Source organism: Pagrus major, chromosome 8 (assembly GCF_040436345.1).
Source record: "Pagrus major chromosome 8, Pma_NU_1.0".
Taxonomy (NCBI): domain Eukaryota; kingdom Metazoa; phylum Chordata; class Actinopteri; order Spariformes; family Sparidae; genus Pagrus; species Pagrus major.
Window position 1 is genome coordinate 28,042,140 of NC_133222.1, and position 26,928 is coordinate 28,069,067.

The 26,928-nt window shown below is 39.6% G+C and overlaps 1 protein-coding gene across 1 annotated transcript; it reads left to right on the forward strand.

Annotated features, from left to right (window-relative positions):
• The first annotated feature begins 1,516 nt into the window (after positions 1–1,516).
• On the forward strand, positions 1,517–17,988 carry ca5a (carbonic anhydrase Va). Its single transcript, XM_073471916.1, has 7 exons — positions 1,517–1,938; positions 7,431–7,628; positions 8,641–8,759; positions 11,250–11,345; positions 11,512–11,574; positions 12,588–12,746; positions 13,898–17,988. The coding sequence occupies exons 1-7, from the start codon at positions 1,797–1,799 to the stop codon at positions 14,066–14,068; spliced, it is 948 nt and encodes a 315-aa protein (XP_073328017.1). The 5' UTR covers positions 1,517–1,796; the 3' UTR covers positions 14,069–17,988.
• The last annotated feature ends 8,940 nt before the right edge of the window (positions 17,989–26,928 follow it).

A 26,928-nucleotide genomic window follows, 5' to 3' on the forward strand; every position in this document is an offset into this window, starting at 1 on the left:
ATACAGGATGGGTAAAGAAGAGGAAAAGCACAGGTGTAACATCAGTGATGACTCTGTTCTGTCTCCCAGAAAGACATCAGTGTATTCACTCAAGTACCATACATATGTACAATGTTGACGTATGTGTACTTCGTATGAGTATTTTCCTTTTATGCTACTTTAACCTCTGGTCCATTATATTTTATATGATATATATTTATATTTTTTGACAGCTATAATTAGGATTATTCATACAAATCTTGTGATCATCTTATAAAATATGATGCATTATTATAAATCAAACTACCGAGCAGTCTATAAAGTAAATAGTATATAATTTGTTCCATCCCAACCAGCTACAACATTAAATAAATGTGTAATAATGCAACAGTATGGAATGGTTCATTCTTCATATGAGTACTTGAACTTGCTTTATTTAAATATCGCTGATTATACAAATGTGATTTTCTTACAGTAAAATTTTGTATGCAGGACTTCCCTACTTGTCATGTAATGTAGTAGGGTATATTTGCAGATCTTTTACTTAATATGAGTAAAAACATAAATATAGTTGGTTTGTACACTGACACTTTGAGTTACAGTGCCTATAAAAGTATGCACCCCTCTATACAATGGTTTAAAGACAACAAGGTGAATGTTCTGGAGTGGCCGAGTCAAAGTCCAGACCTCAATCCAATAGAGACTTTGTGGCTGGACTTGAAAAGGGCTGTTCACGCCTGATCACTGTGCAACCTGACAGAGCTTGAACAGTTTTGAAGAGAAGAATGGCGAATGGCGTAAAGTTTTAGTGTCCAGATGTGCAGGCCTGATTGAGACCTATTCACACAGACTCAGATTGAGGCCAAAGGTGCATCTACAAAATACTGAGCTGCAATCACTTATTTTACATCATATATTTTTTTTATCAATTAACTGAAATTACTTTGTAGAAATCTGTTTTTTTTTTCTGCCAAATTATATTGACCATGATTCCATTTATAAAAGCATTAAAGGGGAAACATCCAAAGGGGTGAATACTTTTTATAGGCACTGTATTTTTTTGACCACTTTTTAAAAGCAGAGTATATAAAATCACTCACAGGAAGAAAAAATAGATGGATAAAATGAATAAATAAAGTAACACATTTGGCCTGATGGGGTAGGTCGGGATTATGATAAGGGATTGGTTATAGCTATTAGTTGTATTATTACATCACTATTATCATATTTTGTATTATTATCATTACCTGAACGGTATTATGATGACGACACGATTGTGATATAAATACATACATTGTGTATTAATGACACAGCCCACCTGTCTGCCATACAAATCTGTCTGCCGTCATCATGTTCGTTGACGCCCCTCAGTGGAGGTCGCTGATTGGTCGGGACCGTCGCCCCCCTTCCCCTCCCGTCCTGCAGAGTAAACACTTTCCTAACAACCGCTCTATCTAATCATCTATCGAGGCTTTGGGCCGATAAGGACGCCGTCTAACTGGGTTGTTTTGACGCCGTATGTTCAGAAGACGCGGTTGTTGGCTTTTGCGGTCACATTTTGAATGTGTGTAACGCGTAAGCCTGCCCCTTCCCCCTCCTCCAGGAAAACGGTATGAGGGCAGAGCCAGAGAACAGCAGCCAGCCAGGAGATAGTTTTGTTTTGACCCGCGCTGCACAGACAGCTAACTTTCAGTGGAGTTAAAATACTTAGCTAAGTGTTAGCTTCAGACAAAGCAGCGCAGCTGGAGGCGTTGTAGGACGTTAGAGCGCGTCGTGTAACCGCTTGTTGTTAGGCTGGTAACGTTAGCACAATCAATATGGTGACTTTGTCATCCGTAATAAGACCTCTGGCTTCTCAGCTTCACCGAAAGCTCATCAGACACGCCAGGAGTCACCGGGTAACGCCGGTCAGGAGATGCAACCTCACGGCGTGCTCAAGCAAATATGTGCTGTCACAGAGTAAGTACTGATGGGAAACGTGTGTTACATAGCTGTTCAGGGTTGTCGTGTTTCCTCCACACAGCTGCTTATTATGGTACAGCTTCTGAAGGGAACATTTAATGTCAGCAGCAGCAGCAGTGTGTGTGTGTGTGTGTGTGTGTGTGTGTGTGTGTGTGAGTGTGGGTGTGAGTGTGAGCATGGCAGTGGTTTGGTCTGTGGCTCATTGTGGATCTCATTGTAGGTCACACGGCATCAGTTAATGGTCACTTTTGTTGTCATCCGTGAAACGTGCACGGAGTCGAGTGTAAAGCTCGGACCGGACTTTCCTCATCACTGGATTTGGATCAAACACGGCTCTGTTGACTCAGCTGTGTTGGAGGCTGGCCTCTGGCTCCAGGTTTTCCAAACAAGTATTGATATCCCTGATCTTTGGGGCCCTTTGAAGCCCTTTGACCTACATAGGAGCCTGCATGTGATGGCACTACATATGTTTAGTGTCATAGATGTTGTTTTCAAGAGCTCACTTTTATTATTTTGTGCCTTTATTGTCTTCACCACACCCCAACTGTGTAGATCCCTATTGAGGTTTGTCCACATCTCTCAGCTTATAGCACTAAGGCAGATCCTGTGGTAGCGTTGCATTAAATGCCCAAATCCACAAATTAAAGTTAAAGGATGCATCTGGGGTGATAATAAACATGTTGGATGCCACTTGATCAGCATTTATTTCCTTTGCGTGTTAGACCTCTGGTATGAGTCATTCCCCCTGGATTTTGACAGTTAAGCTTGTCAGACAAGTTGCAACGACTTCCTCACCACACCCAATAACATAACCCTTGTCTTGTTCACCATCTCATGCCAACTGGAACCACAGAGTCAGTGACAGGCAAACAAACATTTGGAAGTAGAAAAATAGTCCAGTGCAGCAGAGCTTTTATGTTCAACCATGACAATAAACAGAGTTCGAATTTAACTTTAACAAGCTTGTTGTGTTGGACACTGTCTGTCCGACGCTTTATGAAAGGGCTTTTGGTTTGGCTTTGCAATAGTTCACTAGAAATAAGGTTTCTTGTCAGTGCATTGGCCTGCTTTTGATCTGTCCTGATGCTTTTTCTTCATAAAAAGACATTTCTGCTTTTCAAAACTCCTCAGGAAAAAAAACCAAAAACCCGTCTGACTTACAGGAAAGCGAGGCAGTCGGTGCTTCCATGAAGTAATATGGCATGTTACCATCATTTCATCATAGAGGGGGGTTAAAAGATTAAGAACTCAGTTCCCTGAGTTGAGCCTCCCAGGCATAACTTAAGAGAAGGTACAAATCACAACACCCTCAGTGGATTTGTTTGACCACAGATCTGAGCCCCAAACCTTAGCTCTAATGTACAGCCAAAGCTTATCAGTGTTGATACACACTGAGTGAAGAAGTGCTGCCTGAGAAGAATTTTCACTCAGAGAAAAAAAGATCCCTTAAGGATAAAATAAAATATGAATAATTTCTGTAATAAATGTCTGAAAACAACAAGGCATTTGTTCCACATTTTGTACGTATGGTACATTATCTCAAATGTTTCCAACAATGTTCAAACCCACAGAAATCCACACGTAGACTCAAGGTAACAGTCGATTCAAAGCGTGAGGAAAGAAGTTGTAAAAAGATTAAACTTGAAAACATTACCTTGTCCATGAATATTTGTTCCTGAATCATGTCGGATAGATTTTCATCAGCAATGGTAGTAGTTTAATTGTGAGTTCACCAGTATGGAAGTGTTAGCCATGCAACTTTGCAAGTGTTTTTTTGGCTCAAAACATTATGATTACTTTACTGTGCGTTAGCCGTTAGCTTGTGAGTATTAAAAAAGAAGTGGTTCCCCATATACGGCTGAAGTCCTTTATAAGCTTGAAATATGGATGTATTACAGATTTTCTTTTTTAGAATAAGGCAGGATTATTTGAAACTGAAGATGTATTTGTTGTGAATTGTTGCATTCGAGAGTAATGATGGATTATACTGTATATTATCTAGAAAGAAGTGTTAAATTGCATTATCATAATTTTGATGTTGTGGCATGGTTGTCAGAAAAAACAAATGACTGAGCAGTCATGGAAAGATTTCCAGATAAAAAAAATGCTGATACATCTCAGCCCTCAACACATAGTGATAGACGATCAAAGAAATAAAATCTGATGGTTAATAGGCGATGCCCACTGTCCCACTCCTGCTTTATCTTCTCTGTCTTTTTTGCCACTAGGTGCCAAAAAAAGTTTAAATGTTCGCTATTTCAGCCCCTAATGGCAGTTCATGTTGCATGTTTTACAACAAACTAAACAGGGTTAGGGTTGGACGACCGTTCCTATTTTCATATCGTCCAATGGTTGTTACTCAAGATAATTTATTGTTTCAGTGCACCGATTTCATTTTGGACAATAAAGTTTATTGTTATGCTGTAAAATATTGTAAGTGTTTGATAACCACATTTGCAGGATCATTACAAAAAAGGTGTGCTCGTGTATATTCTATGTATATAAGAATATTGGACAATATATTGAGGTCAGATTTTTTTTACTGCCTAATATCAGTATCAGCCCCACTGTCAGTCAGGCTCTAGTCTTAAAAAAATTTAACTGTAACATCTTGTATCAGCCCTTTCTAAAAGTCTGTGTGTCTGTGCTTTGTATGACAGTATTGTGGTGTAATCAAAGTTATCCTTGATGTCATCAGGCCTCAGAGTCCAAGCGGAGTTAGGAGTTACGCTAACCTGCTGCTAATGCTGTGTGGCGTATGGAGAATGAAGACACAGGTTGTCAGATCCATGGAATCTAACTGTTGTAAACTGTAATTAGGCTTTGAAGGGTCATTAAATCCCAGAAAACACAAATACATATTTCCCTCCCCCCCCTGCGGTTATCTAGTCATGCAGACAGTTTCAGTCTTATCTATCTAGGTTTTGAGATAACGAAACTTACTCTGGATAGCCCTCTACTGAATAACAGTTTTTCCAGTAAAAACAATGTTGGCGTCATTGTTATAAAGTACCTTGGATTTGTCTGGCATTTAAAGGTGCACTATGTAGTTTTGGGGAAAATACATTTTAATCATAAGAGAAAGATCTTTATTGACTGCTAACCAAACAAATCGTTTTCATGACTAGATAAGCAGAAGAAACAAACAGACCTTTTAAAGAGAACACAATTTCAGTTTTATATTTGGCGGACCCTGCCACCTTTCTAGCTTCACTGAGCTACTCTGAGAACAGCTTGTTTATTCAGTTATAGAAAAAATAAATATTTCTGAGTTTGTATTATTATCTCTTTAATATTGTAAATATTAAAATTCTTTTGAAGTTTTATTTTCTTCTCCAAAACTACATATTGCCCCTTTAATTTGCGCAATTTGCCAAACATGATGTTCACTTCTGTTTATTTTATCTACAAACAGTTTCTCAATTGTATTTTTCTTCAAATTTAGTATTAAAGATGAATTAATCAGGGATGCAAATTTTAAGCAATTTCTATAACTGATAGTTTGCTGCTTAAACAATCAATTATCAGTTAATCATTAACAATATAAGAAATATGTTGGACGTTTTTTCCATTAGAAAACTATTTTAATCTCTGACTTGATCTATGTTCGATGCCAAATCAGAGCAGGCTACATCAGCAGTTAATAGGACAAATTAAGTTAATAACAAGTTACTTGAGTGATTAACTACATCTTTGATTCTATTGCGGACAACAGCTTGCCCAACATAATCCAACCCATATTGAGGGTACTAAATGGTTAAAATGTAATAATATCAGTTTGTATAAAATGTCAAATAACTTTGTTATACCAGTACTTTGTATTTTAGTTTCCTATATTTTATAAGCAAGGATTTTTAATAATTACCAAGAAACCTTCTGATGTATTTGTGTCCTTATCTAATTGTCTGTAAATAGATTTTAATTGGTTTAATTAATGATTAATCATGGAAATCCTTAATATCAATATTGTGATTCAAGTGCATATACCATGATAGAAGATTTGATCCATATTGCCCATCCAAACTTAAGTATGAACATTTAGTCCAGCTTTATTCTTGTCAAACTTAACTTATGATACATGATAATGCTGTGCACATTGTTTTGAAATAAATAGAAACCACATTCAGAAATTCCGAACATTGTAGCATCAAGTATACAAGATGTGTAGTAAATAGCCTAAAATGTGAAAAGAAACCTCTGATAGGTTACCTGGGGGAGAAAGGTTGGACACTGCCTTATTTAAAAAAAAAGAAGCTGTGTCAGCATTTTATGCTTGACAGGTCAGCATTCAGTGTTTGCTCAAGGACACCTCTGCAGGACAAATCTGTGTTGAGTTTAAGGAGACCACTATATTCACACTAGGCCTCTTACTGATATCGGTTCATGGTCACCATTTGTTGATGCAAAAGAATCGCGTGGTGTCTCAGAGCTTTTCATACACACTTATCATTTTCTGATTCAAGACATCTGGCGGTCACATGACAATTTCAGGAGCACTGCAGAGTGACACAAATCAGAAAAACCTCACAGCTTACAATTATGTAGTGAATGAGCATGAATGACTTTGCAAGCAGTTATTGTGTGTCCATGCAATCAACAGACTCAGGTGGCCAACTCCCCCAGGAGGAGCCGCTGAAATCCGACGAAGATGAAGGTCATCTCCCAGTCAGACCTGTTCAGCTCAGCTCTCAGCGGAAACCTTAAGCCCTGTGCTGGATGAATGGAGAGAAAAACAATTGACTGCGCTGCTTTTGTGCCCTCTGACAACAACACTTGACAGATTGTCTTCTGTAGCTCTGTGTCAATAGAAAGTTGGACACAATCTTTTAAACTGCGGTTTTTGTAAGTGGAAGATTTACAAGTGGACAAATTTTGTTTTGTGGGAGGATTTCATGGATAAAGGAAAATAAGAAGGAGGGAGGTAGGCAAAGAGAGCTGAGTTTCGGGTAATTAGAAGTCAGGTCCGTTGACAGACGCTGGCCCGAGCTGGCGGTTTGACCGGCCAGAGGTCCTGGTCGGATTCCCCCGCTGTGGAGGAGAGCTGGGGGCGTGCCAGGACATTCCGCGTGTCACTTTCTGTACAGCCAGCCTACTTCTCTCTTATTTTGTAATTTCCTTTTAGGAAAAAAAATGTAAGAGGACAAGGAGGAAGTACTATTGCTCACTTGCTCCTTTTTCATTCAGTTCCTTCTTACAGCTCAAGGAAGAAGGAGTGTGTGTGTCTGTTTTGCACTGACACTGTAGTTTATGAATGATTTTATTTTAAGAGGTCCTTTTTAATTTTTTTGTTTCAACATGGACTGTTTAAAAATGAAGCAGGCAGCAGAGTACAACATGAAAAGTAGGTGTCAGCATTTTTCTGTCCAGTTTTTCTGTTTGAATGGGCAGCTGATGCTGTAAGTCCAGTCTGTTTTTAAAGTTTAAATTTCTTTGACTTTGTTTGTTTTTGACTTCCTTCCTCTCCTCCTTCTTCTTCTCCTCTTCTCCAGTGCATCCCATGTGGCAGGGACCCCTCGCGGTACCAGGAGGTGATCGTCAGTCTCCCATCGACATCATCGTGCGAAAGAGCGTCTTCGACTCGGAGCTGAAGCCTCTGGTCACAGATTATGACCCAGAGACCTGCCAACAAATCTGGAACAACGGTTACTCCTTTCTGGTCGAGTATGATGATACTACAGACAAGTCCAGTAAGTAGTCTCTTGTGTCTTCTGTATATATTTTCTTTCTTAAGATGTATTTGAATACAGACGGTCTTTTCATTCATTTGCTTACAGAAATCTCGAAAGTAAAACTATGATTTTTTCCATTTAAGTTCCTCTTTATTTATTACTAGACTGAGCTGTGGTTTCCCTTTAATTCTGAATGGATTTAAAGGAAATCTCTGCAACAGGAATGTATGTTTTGATCTGGATGAGAGGATTATCTCCTTCTTCATCTACCCCTTAAAGAGCCCGCTGCCTGTTGGCAAATCCACTGATCAATGCTCCACTTTAAACCACAACTTCCACGTGGATCGGGTGATAGTCACGTGACTCACGTGTCTGTCTTGACCTCAACAACTACTATTTAGTTTGTCATTAAAGCACTGGTCATTTTGGTATAATTACTGGGCTACAACAACACACTATATAACTTTCCAAACCGTCAAATAAAACTTATTTTTGGTCAAATTACAAATGTCCTAAAGCTGCAAAACAAACCACTTTAGAGGTTTCACGTGCCCTCATTCTTTGTATTATGAGCTTAGTCTGGCTCTGAGAGAACAAAAACAGGTTTATAACAGTATTTTATTACCAGTAAGATAAATGGAGAAACAGTGCATGTCTGCAGATTCAGTCTTTAAATGGGTGTTTTTGACCTCAGCAACATGTTATGCTGCAGTATCTCCTCATCTGTTGGTAGTATTACTGATAAAAACTTTACTGGTGTAATAAAAAGTAATCGCTTCATAGGTGATTGCTGTCTCACTATGATATTTCCTGGATGTTTCTGGGTCAGTGTAACGGCCTGAACAACCTGTTCCTCAGCAGATGTCCTGTGTGGGATCATTTCCTCCTTTTAGAGGAGGAAGCAAATACTATTCAATACTTTCAGTTAGAGATGAGATCTGATTCCACTGGAGGACAAGTATTCCATTCTTTTAAAAGGACTTTAAAATGTGATGCACTGATTTACATGTCCTTTTACTTTCTGGTGCAGCACTTAAAGGGGGCCCCCTGCAAGACCAATTCAGACTGTGCCAGTTCCACTTCCACTGGGGTGAGAGCAACGCCTGGGGGTCAGAGCACACGGTGGACAGGAGGCTGTTCCCTGCAGAGGTACTGTAGAGAACATGAAACATGAATGATTCCTGCCAGGACATCAGGATGCCTTTTTCTCTAAAATTGTCACGAACATAAGGGAAGTGAGGTAGGAAGGGACATTTGACATAAAACCAGTTGATTAAAAAACAAGACAGACAGGGAGAAGGATATCTCTTTCTCTTAAGAATATTCTTATACAACACTTCTTGGGCAACACTTCCATCCATCTCACAATTAGACCCTATGGGATGATAAACGTTTAATGTCATGATTATCCTGGCCGAAGTAATTACGATTCATGCCCTGATAATCATCAAGGTATAATTAAAACCTTCAAAATGGCACTAAAACATACTGGACTTCATTTTACATTTTGTTAAGAAAAAAATATTTTTATTGCATATCGGTGTCGGTATATATGTCTGCCCATAAGTAATATTAAATAGCAGTACAGTAATTAGAATTTAAAAACGATGTCTCCTTTGCACAGTTTGACAATGAGGGAACACAGACAAGTTGATTTTTCAGCTCAGCTGGTCACTACTCTAGAAATAACCAATAAACAGATCTGTCTCAGGATTGCTTGTTTATAGGGATTTCCCGATCAGGTTTTTTTACCCCGATCCCGATCCGAGTCATTTAATATTTAGTATCTGCCGGTACCGAGTCCCGATCCGATACTTAGCCCTAACTAATATTTTCCTAGATAATACAGCTGCATTAAGAAAAAAATTACCTGCATCCAAGCTGTTCCTTAATAGTTTTTTTTATTTTGTTGAAACAAGGTAAATACTTTCATATGGATATTTCTTATTCTGCATTTCCTATTGCAACATTGGTTTATATTTATATGATTGATTGGATATTTTCCTCAGTCCCTATAATGGTAGTGTCAATATATCTGTTTGTATAAACCCAGATTGGCCTCACGCACGCACGCACGCACGCACGCACGCACGCACGCACACACACACACACACACACACACACACACACACACACACAGAAAGTAGTATAATGCTCTGTGCAAACAGGAACAACATTGTGCTGAGCAATATCCCATTAATTTCTGAAGCGAGTGTAGCCACAGGGCTAGACCGATGCTGGTGTACAAGTGCCTCATTACCTGTAACAGCAGTATCTTTAGCTGTGTTGTACACACCCTTTGTTGTTGCTTTAAAAAAAAACCTGACATGCCTCCTGCTGCAGTAATGGAGCATGTTAAGTAAAGAGGCGCTGCAGTCACATGTATGGCAGGTGTTTGTGTTGTCATGTGACCCGGCCATTGAATGGAAAAAGTCAGTCATGTTGTGCTCAAGAGAGCGATACACAGTTTGCCCTCTGCACTTACTTTCCACGTGACTAAATGGTTTCTTGAGGGTCAAAAGAAGAAAGGAGGACTGGAAGAAAAGCAATCTGCACTGTTTAAACAGTAAATGTTGACTTACTTTGCAGACCCATTTCTGTTTTTGATCATGTATCCCTTTTGAGATGCCTGGAAAAGTACTGAGAGTATTGATGACATGACGTTTGGTGCAGGACAATATTTATCATGCTCTGTCTACATGAGAATTATCCCTCCTCTCTTGTATCAGGCATACTGCCAGATTCTTTGACCCAGCTGTGGATCCCTTTAGATCACAAAAGCCACATTCAAACATCTCTCTGTGTTGGGATTTGACTCATGTTTGACCACAGAACATCTATTTTCATGTTGTTCCATTAACTTCAGCACACTTATGTAATGGCAGGTTCCACTGACACTGTGTGTGTGTGTGTGTGTGTGTGTGTGTGTGTGTGTGTGTGTGTGTGTGTGTGTGTGTGTGTGTGTGTCTGTCCTCGGCCAAGCCCTTGTTGGTGGTGTTGGGAATGTGTTCATGTCATTGTTCTCATCACTCAGCAGTCTATGTATGTGAGCGTGCAGAATCAAGTTACAGTCCTGACTGACATCTTTTTTCTATCTTTGCATATACATTAAATGGATGGCTTTTTGTCTAGGTTTGTTTGTTGCTGCCAGTGACAATGTGTTAGAGCTTTCGTTTTGTTAAATGTAGTTGTGTTAACATTAGTGTATTGTCCATTCCTGATCATAGATAATGACTTGAATGTATATTTTCCCCACTCATGGTAAAATAGGGGAATTTGTGTCTTTGATTCAAACATTGCAGGCAATGATCTACTTTCGTCTTGTAAAACCAAACAGCTAACTTAGATTCGTCCACATCAATTACATAGTTTGCACTGCTACAGAATCTTGATCTGTTCTCCATTTCTTTTTCTGTCTTTGTTTACAATACATTTAATATTGGTTATAAAATTCAAAACGCATAACGGTGAATTTAGAAATAGTCAATCACAAGAATAACCTCTTATTTTGAAAAGACAAATTAAGACAAACAGGAATTATTGGGTCATTTAGAGGACAATGGTTAAAAAGATTAAGGTTATAGTTAACAGTTCCACACACACAGACTCATTTTGTGTGTTTGTTTTGTGTGTTCTCAGCTCCACTTGGTCCACTGGAACTCCGACAAGTACAGTTTGTTCGAGGAGGCAGTGATTGAAGACAACGGACTGGCTGTTATTGGAGTCTTTCTCAAGGTATACAACACACACACTTGTGCACGCACTGATGCTGTGTTTCAATCTATGGTATTGCAAATGAGTGTGCACATGCAGATAATGCTGTATACATGACCTAGTATGTGTTGTATATGCAGCTTCAGGCTGTGACTACAATCCAGATTAATGTCTAATCCTTGTGTAGGTGGGAAAGAGACACGAGGGGCTGCAGAAACTGGTCGACGCTCTGCCTGCTATCAGACACAAGGTAAAATCACACACACACACACACACACACACACACACACACACACACACACAGACACACACACACAAACACATGAACACTACATTTTTGCTTTTTTAACATGGGAGGATCTCTGAAAGTGTACTCTCATCAGTCTAATGACCAAATGTATTTCAAATCTTGGTATGAGCTGCAACAGCACCTCACTAGAAGAGAGAAACTGATGCCCTCTTGTGGTTCAGTAGAGACACTGCAGGACTGATCAAGCCTCTGGCAGGAAGCAGATTATACTGATACTACAAGTACTACTAAGTACTGATGAGCTTTTTTTCTCCCAAAAACTAAATTCAGGATAAAAATCTGGGAATAAAAAGCTTTTAACAACTTCCTGTTTGCACACTCCACACACAAATTAGATCAACCATGGACTAAAAAACCTATGTTTGAAATGTCATTTTTTTATTCAACGAGACAACTGCTCACAGTCAGCTGTTGAAGTTCTGGAAAGTTAAGTGCAAAACAGAAAAAAGTATAACAGACATATATTAGTTCACAACCTATTTAACTGTTACCAATAGAAGTTAAATAAAGATAGTTCTTAATGAAACCTTGTAGGTGTACTTTTCTAAGGTGACTGACTGGAGGTCATAGTTCTGCATTCTAGGCTGCATTATTTCACGTCATTGATACTACACTGCTTATCACTTATAATGTCTGATAAGGTTGGTGTTTGTTCAATAAGACAAAAAGTTGTTCTCAGTTGTAAAACACTTATTTAACATTTAAATTGTGGATAATGATTAGATAGTGACGGCTGTAGTATTGCAATAACAGTTTCAGTCTGCTGTCATTATATTAGTCTGTGGTGGACTGATACTGAACCTCCTCTGGGACTTTAACACATGTTTAGTATAATTATATACATATTTTAAACATTAGAATGTTTTTTTATTGCTTCTTAAATATTGAAATGTTTGTATGAGCAATGCAGCAAAGTTCAGTTTTTTGTCCTGTGTCTCTCTGGCTGTCTGCAGGACAGTGTAGTCGAGTTTAACAAGTTCGACCCTGCCTGTCTGTTACCCACCAACACTGACGACTACTGGACGTACCACGGCTCTCTGACAACGCCCCCTCTGACAGAGGCCGTCACCTGGATTGTCATGAAGCAGCACATAGAAGTCAGCCACGACCAGGTATGTGTGTGTGGAAATATTTTTTTCCCGCAAATCAACAAGATCTGTAATTTAGCTTTTAACGTTTAGAGTTTTGTGATATTGAGCTACACCCTTAAAGGCATAATGTGCAACAATCGTCGTTTGCTGTTTGAAAACAAACTATTCAAAGTTGGCCCCTCCTCCCCGTCTTAACTAGACTGAGTGAGGAGTGGTAGTCAAGTGAGCCAGATTGTGAATGAAGAGAGGGAGCAGTGTTAGCACTCATAGACATGCCCACATGTCCTCACATCTCTGCACAAAATACAGCTATTAATATAAAACTGGAGCTCTTCTCTCCTCAGCCTTGTCTCTAGGCACAGCAGGCAGCTGTTTTCAGCAAAAATACTCTGATAAACCCACTGTACATGACCTGCCCAGCACCAAATGTGAGAAAAATGAGGGTAGTGATTAGCTGCTGAACATAGTGGAGCATTTGGAGTTGTGTATTTTTCGCAAGAGTTGATAGGAGACTATTACAGAGCTAAAAGGAGAGTGAATATTAAACTGGTACACAAAGAGTATAGTTAGATTGAGAGAGAGAGCTGCATCTCTTTCTCTCTGTTGGATTGAGTAAGGGACGTCTCACCAAATTTCCATCAAACACTCAAAACATATTTAGCATACTGTTAAGTTGCAGTAGAGAAAGATCATGAACTGGAAGTGGCGCCATATTGTTTCTGTATTGTGAAAAGGGAGGCTGAAAAAACCACACTGTACAACTGGGCAGTGCCGATAAACTATGAACATAGTTTTATGCAAGGGCCATCTTTCTATCTGTGAAAAACTGCTCAAATGCAACTTTAAGCTGAGCTGAAGATGAAACCAGCCACCAGAGGGCTCCTGTTGTCCTTCATAGCAAACGCAGCAGCAGCATTTATACTTCCAAAGTGATCAGATCAGGTCATAGTAATTCTTTTTACGTGCATCAGCCGCAGTACAACAATCCTAATTATGTGGAGGTATGTCAAACAACCTGAGCTTGCTCTCAACCAAACTTGCATGACAGCATTTTTCTTGCCTCAGATATGTGACCTAACACTATCACACAGATGATAAGGTGAATCAGCCGTTATTTGAGCCTGTTTAACACTCATTATCTCTTTTTTTCTCATTGTCTCGTTTGCCTTCAGCTGGCGGTCTTCCGGAGTCTTCTTTTCACCTCAGCCGAAGAGGAGGTACAGAAGAGTATGGTGAACAACTTCCGTGTGCAGCAGCCTCTCTGTGGTCGCACCGTACGCTCTTCCTTCACTCCTTTCCTACAGGAGGCGCCGTCAGCTGAAGGCGACAAGCACCACCACTGATGCTGCTGGACCCAGTGCAGACATCCTCTCACACAGTAACACACACCATGGCCACCTTACAAAAACTGTGTGAACTCTCTTTTCTTTTTACTCTGCCAAAGCAACAAGTTTCTCATCAACATTTGAAGCAGAAAACATTTTAACTTTTAACTATGACAGTTTCCTCATAGTAATTGTAAACCATTTTACATGGAGGATGTAGGGATAAATCTGTCTGTGGGGAGTTGAGATTTTTATTTCTTTAGATTTTTCAAATTCTGGTTTGACTACCAGTGACAAATAAGGGATGGTTGCTGTGGGGAAGATATGTAGTTTTATTGATTTTTATTAACATGAATCGTATTTATTACACATTTACCATTCATCCAGTTACTGTACATGAGTGCTGTTCTCTTCACTGAGCACTAACCACAGTCGGTCCCAGAGCAGAGGCTGCTCTGACTTTTCTCCATATAAGGAGGCTGCAGCTGCTGCTAGTTTACAGCAGAAAAGCCCAGGAGATTTTTAATGACCTGAGTTATCACCTTGGGAGCGTCTCTCGTGTAGAGAACATAATATATCATCAAGGCCTTTGTACCACAGTGTCACTTTTTTAAATCCTGTTTGGTGGTTTGTTGGGTTTATCATTGATTTGATCATTTCTGCATTAATAAGATGAATAGAATGTATGTTTTCTTAATCTGTTACAAAGAGATTATACTGTATACAGTACATCTGACATTCAGAAACATTTGTTTTTACACAATGTGACATCAAACATCCATCGCATATAGTAGAGTTTTAAGGAACTCTACTGAGCCTTGGTTCTTCTGCACAGAACTGTTGTTACTAATGCGCACAAAAATGCCAGGTTACACTAGCACATACATGCATTTGAGGAATATTCAGATTGAAATAAGCAGTATATCATTCATTATTTTATTTTCATATTTTCAGTAGTTCATTTCCACAGTGCCTAAATGTTTTTTTTGTGTGAATCACTGCTATTGGCAGAGATTCACTCATTACATCTTTGAGCATGAAAAGTATCCCCGTTCCACACTTGCTCCATTAAGTTATGGCTCAAGTAGAGTGGTAAGTGGTTGCTCACAGTAACGGTCAACGCTCAGGTGACATTTACTATGATCCTCACCTCATTTATCTGTTTTGAATGAAGTGGAAAGTGACATGGAATCAACAGAGCTTCAACAACACACCGCTGTGCTTTAGCCAATGAGGAACATAGTAGAAGAATTTTGTAAACCTGGAAATAACTCTCAGGTCGACTGATTGAAACAACTCTGCATCTGGAGGGAACTGCAGTCTTCATTCGCCTTTCTGATTTAGTTAGTTTCCTGTTGTCTGGCATGTATCGGTAATTTTTGTGGTTGAAGATTAATCAAACATGATTGGACAAATCTAGTTTTACTTGAAGGGCTGAAAGAGTTAAAATGTTGTTGTATTGTAATGTAGAATCTCTGAACTGACCTGAACTACTACTTTATTTTTGGAAATGTATTATCAAAGGATACTACCATGAACAGCTGTGGTAGACACATACATAAAATAAAGTAGGGGAAACTTTCTAAGGAAACTGGTTAGACAGGTGAGAACAGTGGGACCAACGGATGTGCAGCCTCGTGTATCAGCCTGCTTGTCTGGCAGTCGCTGACAGATATGTTTAAACTTTTACTGTCAAGATCCAAAATCATGTAATCAAATCTTGTCTAGCCGCTGTTCCACCAGCTTCTGTAATTCAATGCAAAAGCTGGAGCCTGTTCGTGAGGTTTACTTTTTATATTCTAAAAAAAACACAGCACGTTAAGCAACAGTTACTCTGACTAGAGTAAAAACTACAGCTTCCATGAAAGAAACTACAAACGCCGTCTGTACTGTCTAAACATGTCTACAGCCTCCTCTCCTCTATCTCCACCTTTTATTAAAGACACGTCTTAGCTAGCCGTGACACCTCAATTCACCCGCTACTTTTGTTAAGCCGTGGTTTTCAGTCCACAAAAATCTCGGACTTATGGGAAACAATATGCCTTTAAACACAATGTTCCAAGGCTGTATTTTGATTTACTGGTGTGTTATAGATATCAGTGGCATTTTTAAAGAGATGTTCTTACTTCTGGATCAGAACTCAGGCTGGTTTCATTACAGCTCTCTATTTGAGCTACCTAAGGTACACTTGTTGGACTTTAGCCGAAGCTTTTAAAGCTATAAATGAAGACAACTCAAACTGTCTTTGGTTTGTTTTTGTTTTTTTACTTATGACTTCCAACAAGCAGGCACAGTTCAGATAAGGAACTGTTTTTGAAATCAAGAGTCAGCTTGTGCAACCTTGCATCATCTGAAGAGGTCTGGCAATCTGCCTGCTCTGGCTCATGTCCTTCAGTTGTAATGCACTGTGTGAATCATACTTAGCACTATCAGGAAGAGAAGGAGAGGTTTGAGGTAAAGATGGGGAAGCGAGAGAAGAAATGGAAAGTTAGAAGCAGAACGATGGTTTTGAATCGGACACAAAACACGTCTTTTACTTCAGGACAGGAAACTATAATTGCACTACAAACCAGAAAACCACATTTTAGTGTAGTTGGCATCTTCTAACGTCCACATGTGAAAGTTTCTTCCTTTGACATACATTTGAGTTGAGGCAGGGGTGAGAGGTTACGGTTGTCTTTATAATCCCTGAGTAACAATGCAACTGTCCAAACTGGCTCTCCATTTCTTTTGAAACAGCCATTCCTCTCCCTCCTGCACGATCACTCACCATGAGGCACACACACCCTGCTCCATCTCCCCAGTAGGTCCTCCATTGGCTCCCTTTGAGGGCTAGCATGAGGCCACAAGCTGCTCAGACTAACTGGACATGTATTGAAAAGATTGGACGCTATGTGATGTTAACCCGTCATGAAGGCTGCTGATTTGCTAGATAAATGGTGAAGGGGCTGCAGGGGGTATGTGGCAGAATGTTTTAGAAAAGGTTTTAGGGTGTGTGGAGTTTAGTGTTGCGCATCAGTAACACTTTTAGGAATGTTGCATGGTTTCTTTTCCTTCCTTTAGAAATGATGCAATACAGAATCTATGTTCAGTGTGTTCTACTATCATGGAGACAAGGGACCCAGTACTGCCTTCATCTTGTACAGCTGTGTTTTATTATTGTATTTGACTTGTACACCATGACCTGCCTTCATGTTTCTTGGCATTTTACTCATGTTACGTTACTTTTTTATGCCTCTTTTTTTTCTTAAAAAAAGAAGAACTGCAATGCAATGAATATCAATATATTACAGTACAAATGTTCAGTCTGTGGAAAATGTTTGTCTAAATGGCCTTTTCTGTCAAAGCTGGAGTCATTGATATGGCATCAGAAATCAATTTTAAAATGATTTTGTTCATAAATGGTTACAATTAAGACAATAGTTGGATCTTTGGGGGTTTAAACCTCCCTGTTCTTACAACTTCTCCTGACTTGTGTCGCTGTCTGCCTTTCTTAACATTAATGTAATACAGAGTGCTGTCTTCATGCTGTCTTCTCTTCATGATGTTTCACACTTTTGGTACATGTTTCCTTGCCTCCTGTAGCTCAGTGTGATGTTTTAGCAGGTGTGTTGTGTATGTTGTGTATGCTATACACTGTATGCAGTACATATTTGAGCTGTTTATTTGTCCAGTGGGCAGCCAACATTCCTGCCCTGTAGGGCTTCACTAGGCCCCTCTCCCCTCCCAGTATGCTCTGCTCCACCTGGATGCCTCCTTACAGGACTCCATTCAGCTGTGCAACCAGGAAGAGTTTTGCTCCCAGAGACCCTGCTCCTTAGGGGGGGATGTTGGAAACCACCCAACAATGTAACATGATACGGATGTAAAGATTATTTTAGAGAAACTGACATATTAATAAATGATGTATAACAATAAAGTAATGTATGATGTACAAAGGATGTGTAATTCTTTGCGTGGTTGTGTCCCCATGACAGAAGTAGAGATGAAGTGGCGGTTTTCATATCATCTGTTTAAACTTACAGCCGAACCTGAAACGGTAGAAAACACCGAACTGAAGTCTGAAACCTTCAAAGATGCTGCTACATAAACTGTCTTTCTAAGAAATTCATACATCCCCACTGTTCCTCCTGCAGACACACCTGACCCAACTTCGAAAACATTTGAAAATAAGAAAACGTTGGCCACTGGCTCTCTGTCTCAACCCCCACCCTATCCCCTTTGAAGCCCCCTGACACAGAGAGGGGATGTTTGGTGGCCCCCACCCAGACGCCTGGGGTCCTGAGGGTGGGTTGTTTACACTCTTTTACAGGCTGTTACCACGGCTGGGTGTGATTTGGGTCTCCACCTGATTCAAACCAAAGAAATGGCGATTGAAGCCGACCTCTCTGGGTGTTTATTGTACTTGGCTGCAGGGGAGAGGATCCTGAGTGTACAGGGACACACCAGTCAGTCTGTGCTGGGCTTCCCCTGATTGTATGAATGGACAGACTGACTGGAGACCCCAAAGCTTTGAACTGTACAGTATATGCAATTCTAAGGATGCACATGTGTCTTTGTAGTAGTTTAATGAGAAAACATTTAATATCCGCTGAATGAAACGTGACGTACACTGTGACTTTACAAGCACATACACTATGTTTTTTTCTCTGTGATGTAAATGATATCAGAGAGAGAACTGAAACGTTGCTGAACTCATCAGAAAACTGGTTGACCAGCTTGGACAAATATGTGTTTGTGGTCCTGTTTGGGGTGACCACATCTCTTTATAATGGCTAACAAGGCAGGTTTCAATCTATCCCAACTTCCTCTTTTCATGACATGCTTTGGTAGCCTGAAATTTGGTCATCATTATATAAGAGCAAAATCCCTTCAATGTCAACACATAATAAACTCAGTAGAGTGCATACCTCCAGTAAGGCCCAAAGGTTCCCTATAATTCAGTCAAGCCTATATTAAATCTGCTAGATCCAGATTTTTATTTGGATCCATATTAAATTGTACTCAATCATAGATACCAGCAGCCTTAATACACCTCATTTTTATTCATCAACATCCATGCATTATTCCCTGAGAAATTTACAAAAATGTAGAAAAATTAACAATTTCTTGATGTTAGAAAAAGTGAGAAAAAAAAATCCTGCATCCGTCCCTACATCTGGATCTGCACCAAAAGTTAATGGGGGTCTATTCTGGGTCGAGACCTATCCCCCACTGACGTTTTATGGAAATCTGTGCAGTAATTCAACCAATATATTGTTTTCTATGTTTTTCTAGTGACATCATCCAGTCAAAACCCTAATTTGTCCAATGCTTTGGTTGATGATCAAATACCTGCACACCTGATGATGTCTAATTACTATTTTTTTATCTCATATGTGGGAAAACTATCTGCAGTTTTAGATACCACTATTTTTACTTGGATCAGCTGACCCTTACATGAGTAAATGGCTGACTATAAAAACAGTTAAAAGGTAAATTGTAAATTGTACTAATGTTTATGTGATTTCTAAAAAAAATGTACATCCATTGACATACAAGTGTGCCTTTTCTTCTGCACCATAGTGACCTTGTTCCTGGCCATCAATGAAGCAGAAAGATGAAAAGAAGATGAAGAAAGCGGGTTCTAATTAGAGAGCTCGTCTTCCTGCTGTCCTTCTGTTCTCTGTTTGAGGGGAATTGTTTTACGAACCCCTTCAGTTCTCCATGCAGGCAGAGATATAAACAGGAACATACAAGAGAGGCCCTTTTCTCTCAGAACTCCAGGCCAGCTGCTCTTCCTCCTCATCTTCCTCCTGTTTGACTTATCTTTGTGCTCTTCAGCTTCTCTGATGTGTTTGTTTGGTGCTTCAGATATTTCAGACAAAGGACTTCCATCCATGTGATCCCTGATTTGACTTTGATGCCGAATTGAAACTAAGTTCGATAAATGTTCACAGTTAAAATGGAAACTTGCTTAAAGCAATTTAATTTCTAGCAATCAAAAGTATATCACAGCGCCAACCATTCTTATTACATGACAAAAATACATGTTTAGCAAAGGGTTGGTCGACTTTAACTTAAAACTAGCTGACATTCTGCCATTTCGGAGCTTTTTTTACAGCTGCAGGAGAGAGATTACAGGAAATGAGGGGAGAGAGAGACAACATGCAACATATTAAGGCCCCCAGCCAGAGACAAACCATCAACGTTGCGACTCATGATCAGTGCTTTAACCCTGAGGCCACCAGTGTGCCGCTTTTTTGGAAAAAAACAAACAAAAACTAACACCTTGTTTACTGGAGTAAAACAAATTCTGAATACATTTAAGAGCAATTTAAAAGACGAACAAATGGGCTGATGGTTAACTCTTCTACAGCTTTAACAGAGTCATGCTGATCTTAAAATCAAACATAGTACTCAGCTGTTTATAAATGAATGAAACCCACTATTAAAGGTGCTATGTGTAAGAATTTGAGTTGAAAAGAATAAAAAAAATCACTTAAAATATCAACAGAATGTGAAGAAATAACAGTTTTGAAGTCATGATGTCTTTGTACAGAGTTGTAAAATTATCTACTGAAGCATGCTAACATGCTAACCAGCTAGCCACGGCCTGTACCAGTCCAAAGCTCCTGCGGTAGCAGTATAAACACCAACACTCCTCTGGTGCTCAAATTCCCAGTCTGGACCGCTAGCTGCGCGGCTAACTGAGTTTACACGCTAACGGCAGCTATAGTTGGCAAAAGTTAGACTTTACTCTGGTGATATGTCGCCCCCTATTTTTGGGTATGAATTCAACAGGCTACTTTCTGGTTTCCAACACCTCATGAGGGAAATATTAAGGGTTAGGTTATTTAGGTTGTTATGTAGGAGTTTTGGATTTTAGGTTTTGATTAATCCAGCTTTAAATCACTCACTGCTAAGAAAAACTAAAACTAGTTTAAAAAGAAATGGATTTATCCGCAGCAGCATCATAATCTTCTACAATATGAACAACAAGAGGACTCCTTAATGAAAGCAATGCACACACTGTAACAGGTGTATTCAATGCTACTCTTTCTACTTGTTCATCTCCCCAGACCCCTCCTGACACATCTTACTTTATTTCATAGGTTGAGGACAATGTTGGGTGGATAGATTTTTTATATGTTTGTACATTTGATGGTTTCAGCCTACATACAGATTCCTGGGAGAGAAGCTGGTAACAGTGGATGTTACTACAGCTGCCAGGACAGGACCTCTCCCACACCCACACCCACACCCCAGTGTCACAACTTTGTTTACGAATATTTCCCATCAGTGCAGCGTTCCCCCTCATATCTTCAGCTCCACGCCCTTTGGTAAGAAAAAACACAAAACATCTCTCTCCAATCACAGTGGGAGGTTAGGAATCTGTTCTCATTCATGTAATGTGTGGTTGGCACTAAACCAAATCAATAAAACAAGAAGCAGTATTGTTTAAGGTGCCACGTGAAGAATTTGCACACACTGTTACATTCACATTGAGACATTAGCACCATAGAGGACCAGGACTGAGAACACAGTCAGCCTACAGCCTGTTCACCGCAATTCACTTTGAGCCAGCAGGTCAGACTTTGTGGGAAACGTGCTGAACTTTTTATGACCCATTATCTGCAGCTCTCTGTAAAATTGAGTTTTTCACACATTTACATAGGAGTAAAAATCTGCAGAGAAAACAAAAAGCAACAAAGCAACAAATGAAATGGAAATGTGGTCTTAATTTTGACAAACCCTCGTACTTAAAGTAGTGCCAGTATTGCAGCATGTGTTGCAGCATCACAACTGCTGAAAATCTCCTGTGAAATCTAACAATACCAAACATTACATTAAAGGAATAGTTCACTCTAGAATGAAATTCAGTCATTATCGACTCATCCTCATGTTGATGAGAAGTCTGGTGTAGTTTCTTATTCCTCAAAGTGCAGCTGGAGACCTGCAGGGGTACCCTCCTGCAGCAAAAATCCATATAACAGGCGTCAATGGTGCCCAAGACAAAAAGGTCCATAAAACTACACAAAAACTTTGTAATATTCCTCCATACTGCTCGTTCGCTGCAATCCAAGTGTCCTGAAGTGGCGACATCCAGAGTTTACTCGAAACGATGTCATTTAGTACATTTTCTAGCCTAAACAGTCACTATACTATATTTGCCTGGAGGCACGCTCCGCATTCACGCGAGTCTCCCTCACAGCCGCTCGCACTACGGAAGCCGCGCCAGACAAGATCAACGAGAATTCACGATAGATACACACCGGTATTTACATCCTGCTGTGAGCGACCGAGCGACACATAAACACAAGAGGGATCTGCCTGCACTAGTGATTTGAAACTTTGAAAGAAAAAAGAAAAATGTCCGAGGACTTTGGTTTCGGACTACAGCTTCCATAGTGTGAGTGGGTGTGAGGGAGACTCGCGTGAACACGGAGCGTGCCTCCAGGCAAATATAGTATAGTGACTGTTTAGACTGTAAAAATGTACTAATGACGTTGTTTCAAGTAAACTCTGGATGTCGCCACTTCAGGACACTTGGATTGCAGCGGACGAGCAGTATGGAGGAATATTACAAAGTTTTTGTGTAGTTTTATGGACCTTTTGGTCTCGGGCACAATTGACACCCGTTATATGGATTTTTGCTGCAGGAGGGTACCCCCGCGGGTCTCCAGCTGCACTTTGAGGAATAAAAAACTACACCGGATTTCTCATCAGCATGAGGGTGAGTCAATAATGACTGAATTTTGTTCTAGAGTGAACTATTCCTTTAATGTTTCAGTAATGTTAGCAGCCTTTTTCAGCACATCCTTGCACATATAAATGCTTAATTGAATACACACTGATCCATGAATATCCCATTACAAAATATAGCCTGTAAACATTAGGTATTGATTGAAGATTACAAATGTTGCTTCATGATCTGTCCTTGTCTAAAAATGAGTCTGTTTAAAGAAAATGAACAGAAAAAGAGAATTTGTCGAATCATTAAGACGAGCAAAATATCAGCAAGTTGTATATGTAAAGATAATCAAATAAAAAACCAAACATCCTACATGTACATCTGTCACAGACAATTAGATTAGATATGTTGAATGGTGTATTCGTTCAATAAAAATAAAGGAAATATGGTCTGTGTGTACAAAAAGTATACAACATGTGGATTTACACCTGTGTGAAATGACATGTGCAACACTGTGTTGGTCTGCTTTTCAATAGTTTTTGACTGTCTGTGGCACTCAAGTCCATTAGTTACTACTGAAGATGCTAATCTTTATAGGCTACAAATATATGGCTTCATTCATAAAAAAGGCTTAATAATTTCCCTAAACAGCTTGGCATTGTAGCTTTTAGCAAGGTTACTTCAACTTGAGTAAATAGTGCATTTGTTAGGGACTCATTTCATCTGTGAATTAATACATATTTGGTGCTTTTGTGAGCTTTTACAGAAAAGGGAAGGTGTGTGTGTCCAGAGAAACAGTGTAGCTCAGTGATGTGTTTCATAGTGTTTGGAGGAGCCTGATGAAATACTACAAACTGTTTACTATGACTGCTGTGAGCTGATCCAGTCATTCTAGGTCAAACAATGACTCACAACAATACTGATCTTTTCCAATGCTGAAAATAATGGAGACAACAACAAACTGACAGTATGAATTATTAAAAACAACTGAAAAAACAGAAATCTTTCCTGATCCATACTGTAGCGGACTAAGGTAGTATTTTTAAAGTTAGAGGGGCTGTCTAGCATTCGAGTTTCATTCATTTCAAGAAAGAATCCCATAGAAAGAGTCAAGATAAGTGTAACATTACACCCATGCAGGTGAACTGGTTGGTAGAAAATTGACCGAAACAGATATATGGTAGGTGTAGTAAAACATCAAACTTTTTTAAAAATTAAAGCAGGAAAGAACTAGTTGTGGAAGCTGCTTTATTTAGATTATATGTTGCATATGAAATTGTATTTAGAAATCAGACTCTCACAGTGAACAAAAACTTACTCCTTCATTTGTTCTCATGTCTCTTGGGGGCCTGTGGGAGCTGTTGTACAAGTTTACAGAGACAGACAGACATGGATTAAGGTATATTTGTGTCTCCTGATCTGTGGCTCAACCTGAGATGAAGGTCCTGCATTCTTAAGGCTTTGCGCAGACGGACAGAGACAATATCAGGACGCACCTTTAGGCTGGATTTGGCCAATAAATGTTGACCGTGTCCACCTCGTCTCAGCAAAGGAAATTGTCTGTTTGTGGCTTGTGTGTGTGTCAGTGGATGTGTTCGTTTCAAAAGTTTTAAGAACAAGGCTCAGACTTGTGTGTTTGTCTTTTATAGTACATCTCACGGGGGTATCAAAAAAAAAAAAAATGTATATGCACTTGTAAGTTCTTACTCTTAGCACTTTCATCATAGCACTTTTGTACTTATGGCATCCTTGAGGGCTTGAAAATTGTTTCTCTTTTCTTTTCTACTTTATCGACGGTAATATGTCGTGGTTTCTTTCTTGTGACAAATGTACTTATTGTAAGTCGCTTTGGACAAAGGCATCTGCTAAACGCCCTAAATGTAAATGTAAATGTATCAGACTTCTCGTCCATGTATGTGTGTGTCTCATTGTGATGTGAGACAGGATACAACAGTGGCCTGTGTTGTTTAGCTGATGTTTATTGTGTGTGCCTGTTACTGAGCTGCTGGGTCTGGCTCAGATATGGTGAGAGGGTCAGCTGTCAGAGTCATCTTGCAGTGAGTGTGTTGTCTGGTGTGTGTCTGTCCTGGATGTGTGCCCAGTGCACTCATTTCAAGTCATCCAGGACATTGACTTTGCACACTTGCAACACCATCACGTCAAATCCACCAGTTCCTCTTCTCAAATTTAAAACACTGGCACTGAAGACGAGGCTGGGCTCCAGCGTCACACTCAAAACTTTACCACTGACACTGCTACTCCTTTTCCCCTGAAGCCTTTTCTGTGGCCTAGTAAAAACCCTGGGAAGTCATAAAGGTCGAGTTGGTTAGGCAGCATTCACCTCACCTAATTACTAACTTGAAAAACATGATGACCTGAAATTCTTGAAATAAATTAAGATAATTCCTCAGGCTTCAATTTGCACATCTTTGTATTTGTTAAAGACAAACTTAAAATACAATAGTTTTAACAGGAAGTCTATCCTGACAGCCACTGTACCAGAAAGTCAGATTTTAACTGCTCAAAGACTAAATATGATTTTTTAGGTTTAAGGTGCTTCTGAGGGCAAAACACAGAGAAGAGCGAGCATTCTCCTAAGCAACTGAAGTAGATGGAGACTTGTTGGGAACAAAAAGAAAAAAAAACTCCTCTCTGTAGCTGCTAAGCTAAAAGCCTGAAGTGGTTGCATGAGCCCGACCGCGCATCGATCGTGTAAATAACATCTTTCAAATCAAATTAGGATCTAAGTGCTTCCAGACACCTGGATTACGCAGGATGAGCTGTAGGGAGACATACTGGCTTGTGTGTGTGCACTTTTGAACAGAAAAAAACAGAAATATTCCACACATTGAAAGTACAAGTATGAAAGCATAAAGTTGAACTGAACCCGATGTTTCATCTCTTGCTGTACCTTTCCATGGTCTTTGATTGTGTTCTAATATTTGCAGAATTACTGGATTCAGGGTGGAGCTGGATTCTCATATGTGTGTACGTGTCCTGTATCTGCAGCATTATATATTTGGTGTAAACTTCTTTAATGTGGTTTATACAATCACCTTTTTGAGTTTGCATTTACTCCTTGTGTCTGCCCTCAGTTATAAGACAGAATGGTTAGGTTAGGTGAATTGGTGACACCATTGTGCGTTTTGGTGTGGGTGTGATCATGGTTGTCGGTCTGCATAAATAAGTTAGATCTGATACTGACTGATGACCTGTCCAGTGTGTACCCTGCCTCTAACTCAGTGATGGTAGAAATATGCTTCAGCCCCTTGAAGGCATGGGACAATATGACATTTTATTGCAGGTCATGATAAAAACACTCAGGATTTGTTGATTTCCTGATTTATTTTGAACTGCAAATAAGGGGAGCCCATATCTTTGCAGTCATGCCAAAATCTCTAAGCCATGGCTGAAGGCTTGGCTTGCCCATTGTAAGCCCCAAAAAGGTAAATCCAATGTGTAGAAATACTCTGGATCCAAACTGAAGGACAGGGAGATGAGGTGCCCATGTGAGGAACCTGCCGGAGGAAAGTGTCTGCTCTGCGCGCCAACACCTCTTTATTTTTCACTAAAAAATGATGTCCTGTGAGGCAATATAAATATTTGTTTCTTGACTAAATGAAAGGTTAAGTCAATCCACACTGTATGTTTTTTGCCATTTTAAAATAGTTAAACATCTTATGACATGAAATTCTCTATAATGTCCCATGCCTAACTGCCTTTTTTTGCTCTCTTGTTTCAAGCACCCAAATGACAGATCATTTCAATACAACATCACAAAACCCAACTTGAATTCGGCAACTCTCAAAACTAATAGATACATTTTCCAGCTAAAAAAAGTGTACTGAATAAATACTGGATGTCCTGTAATAACAGGCTGATATTTCTATCAATTTCAACCCAGGATGTATTGTCACAGCAATTTACAGGACTTTACATTCATTAAATCAGTGTGACATCCTTATTTTTACTCATGAGTCAAAGGTTTCTAATCTCCAGGCTACAGTTGGTGCTTTGACAAGGATGGGCCAGATCCGTAAATGACACAAGTTGTTGTAAATCCCAATTCCTGGGGGCCTCACTCCCCCCCACGCTATTTTCAGACTCTCTCCTTGAGATTCCAACACCATGAAAGCAGTCCAGCTGTTATGAGCGCTTGGCTGGAAAATGAGATAGGTTGAACATTGAGTTCTTCCTGCTCCTG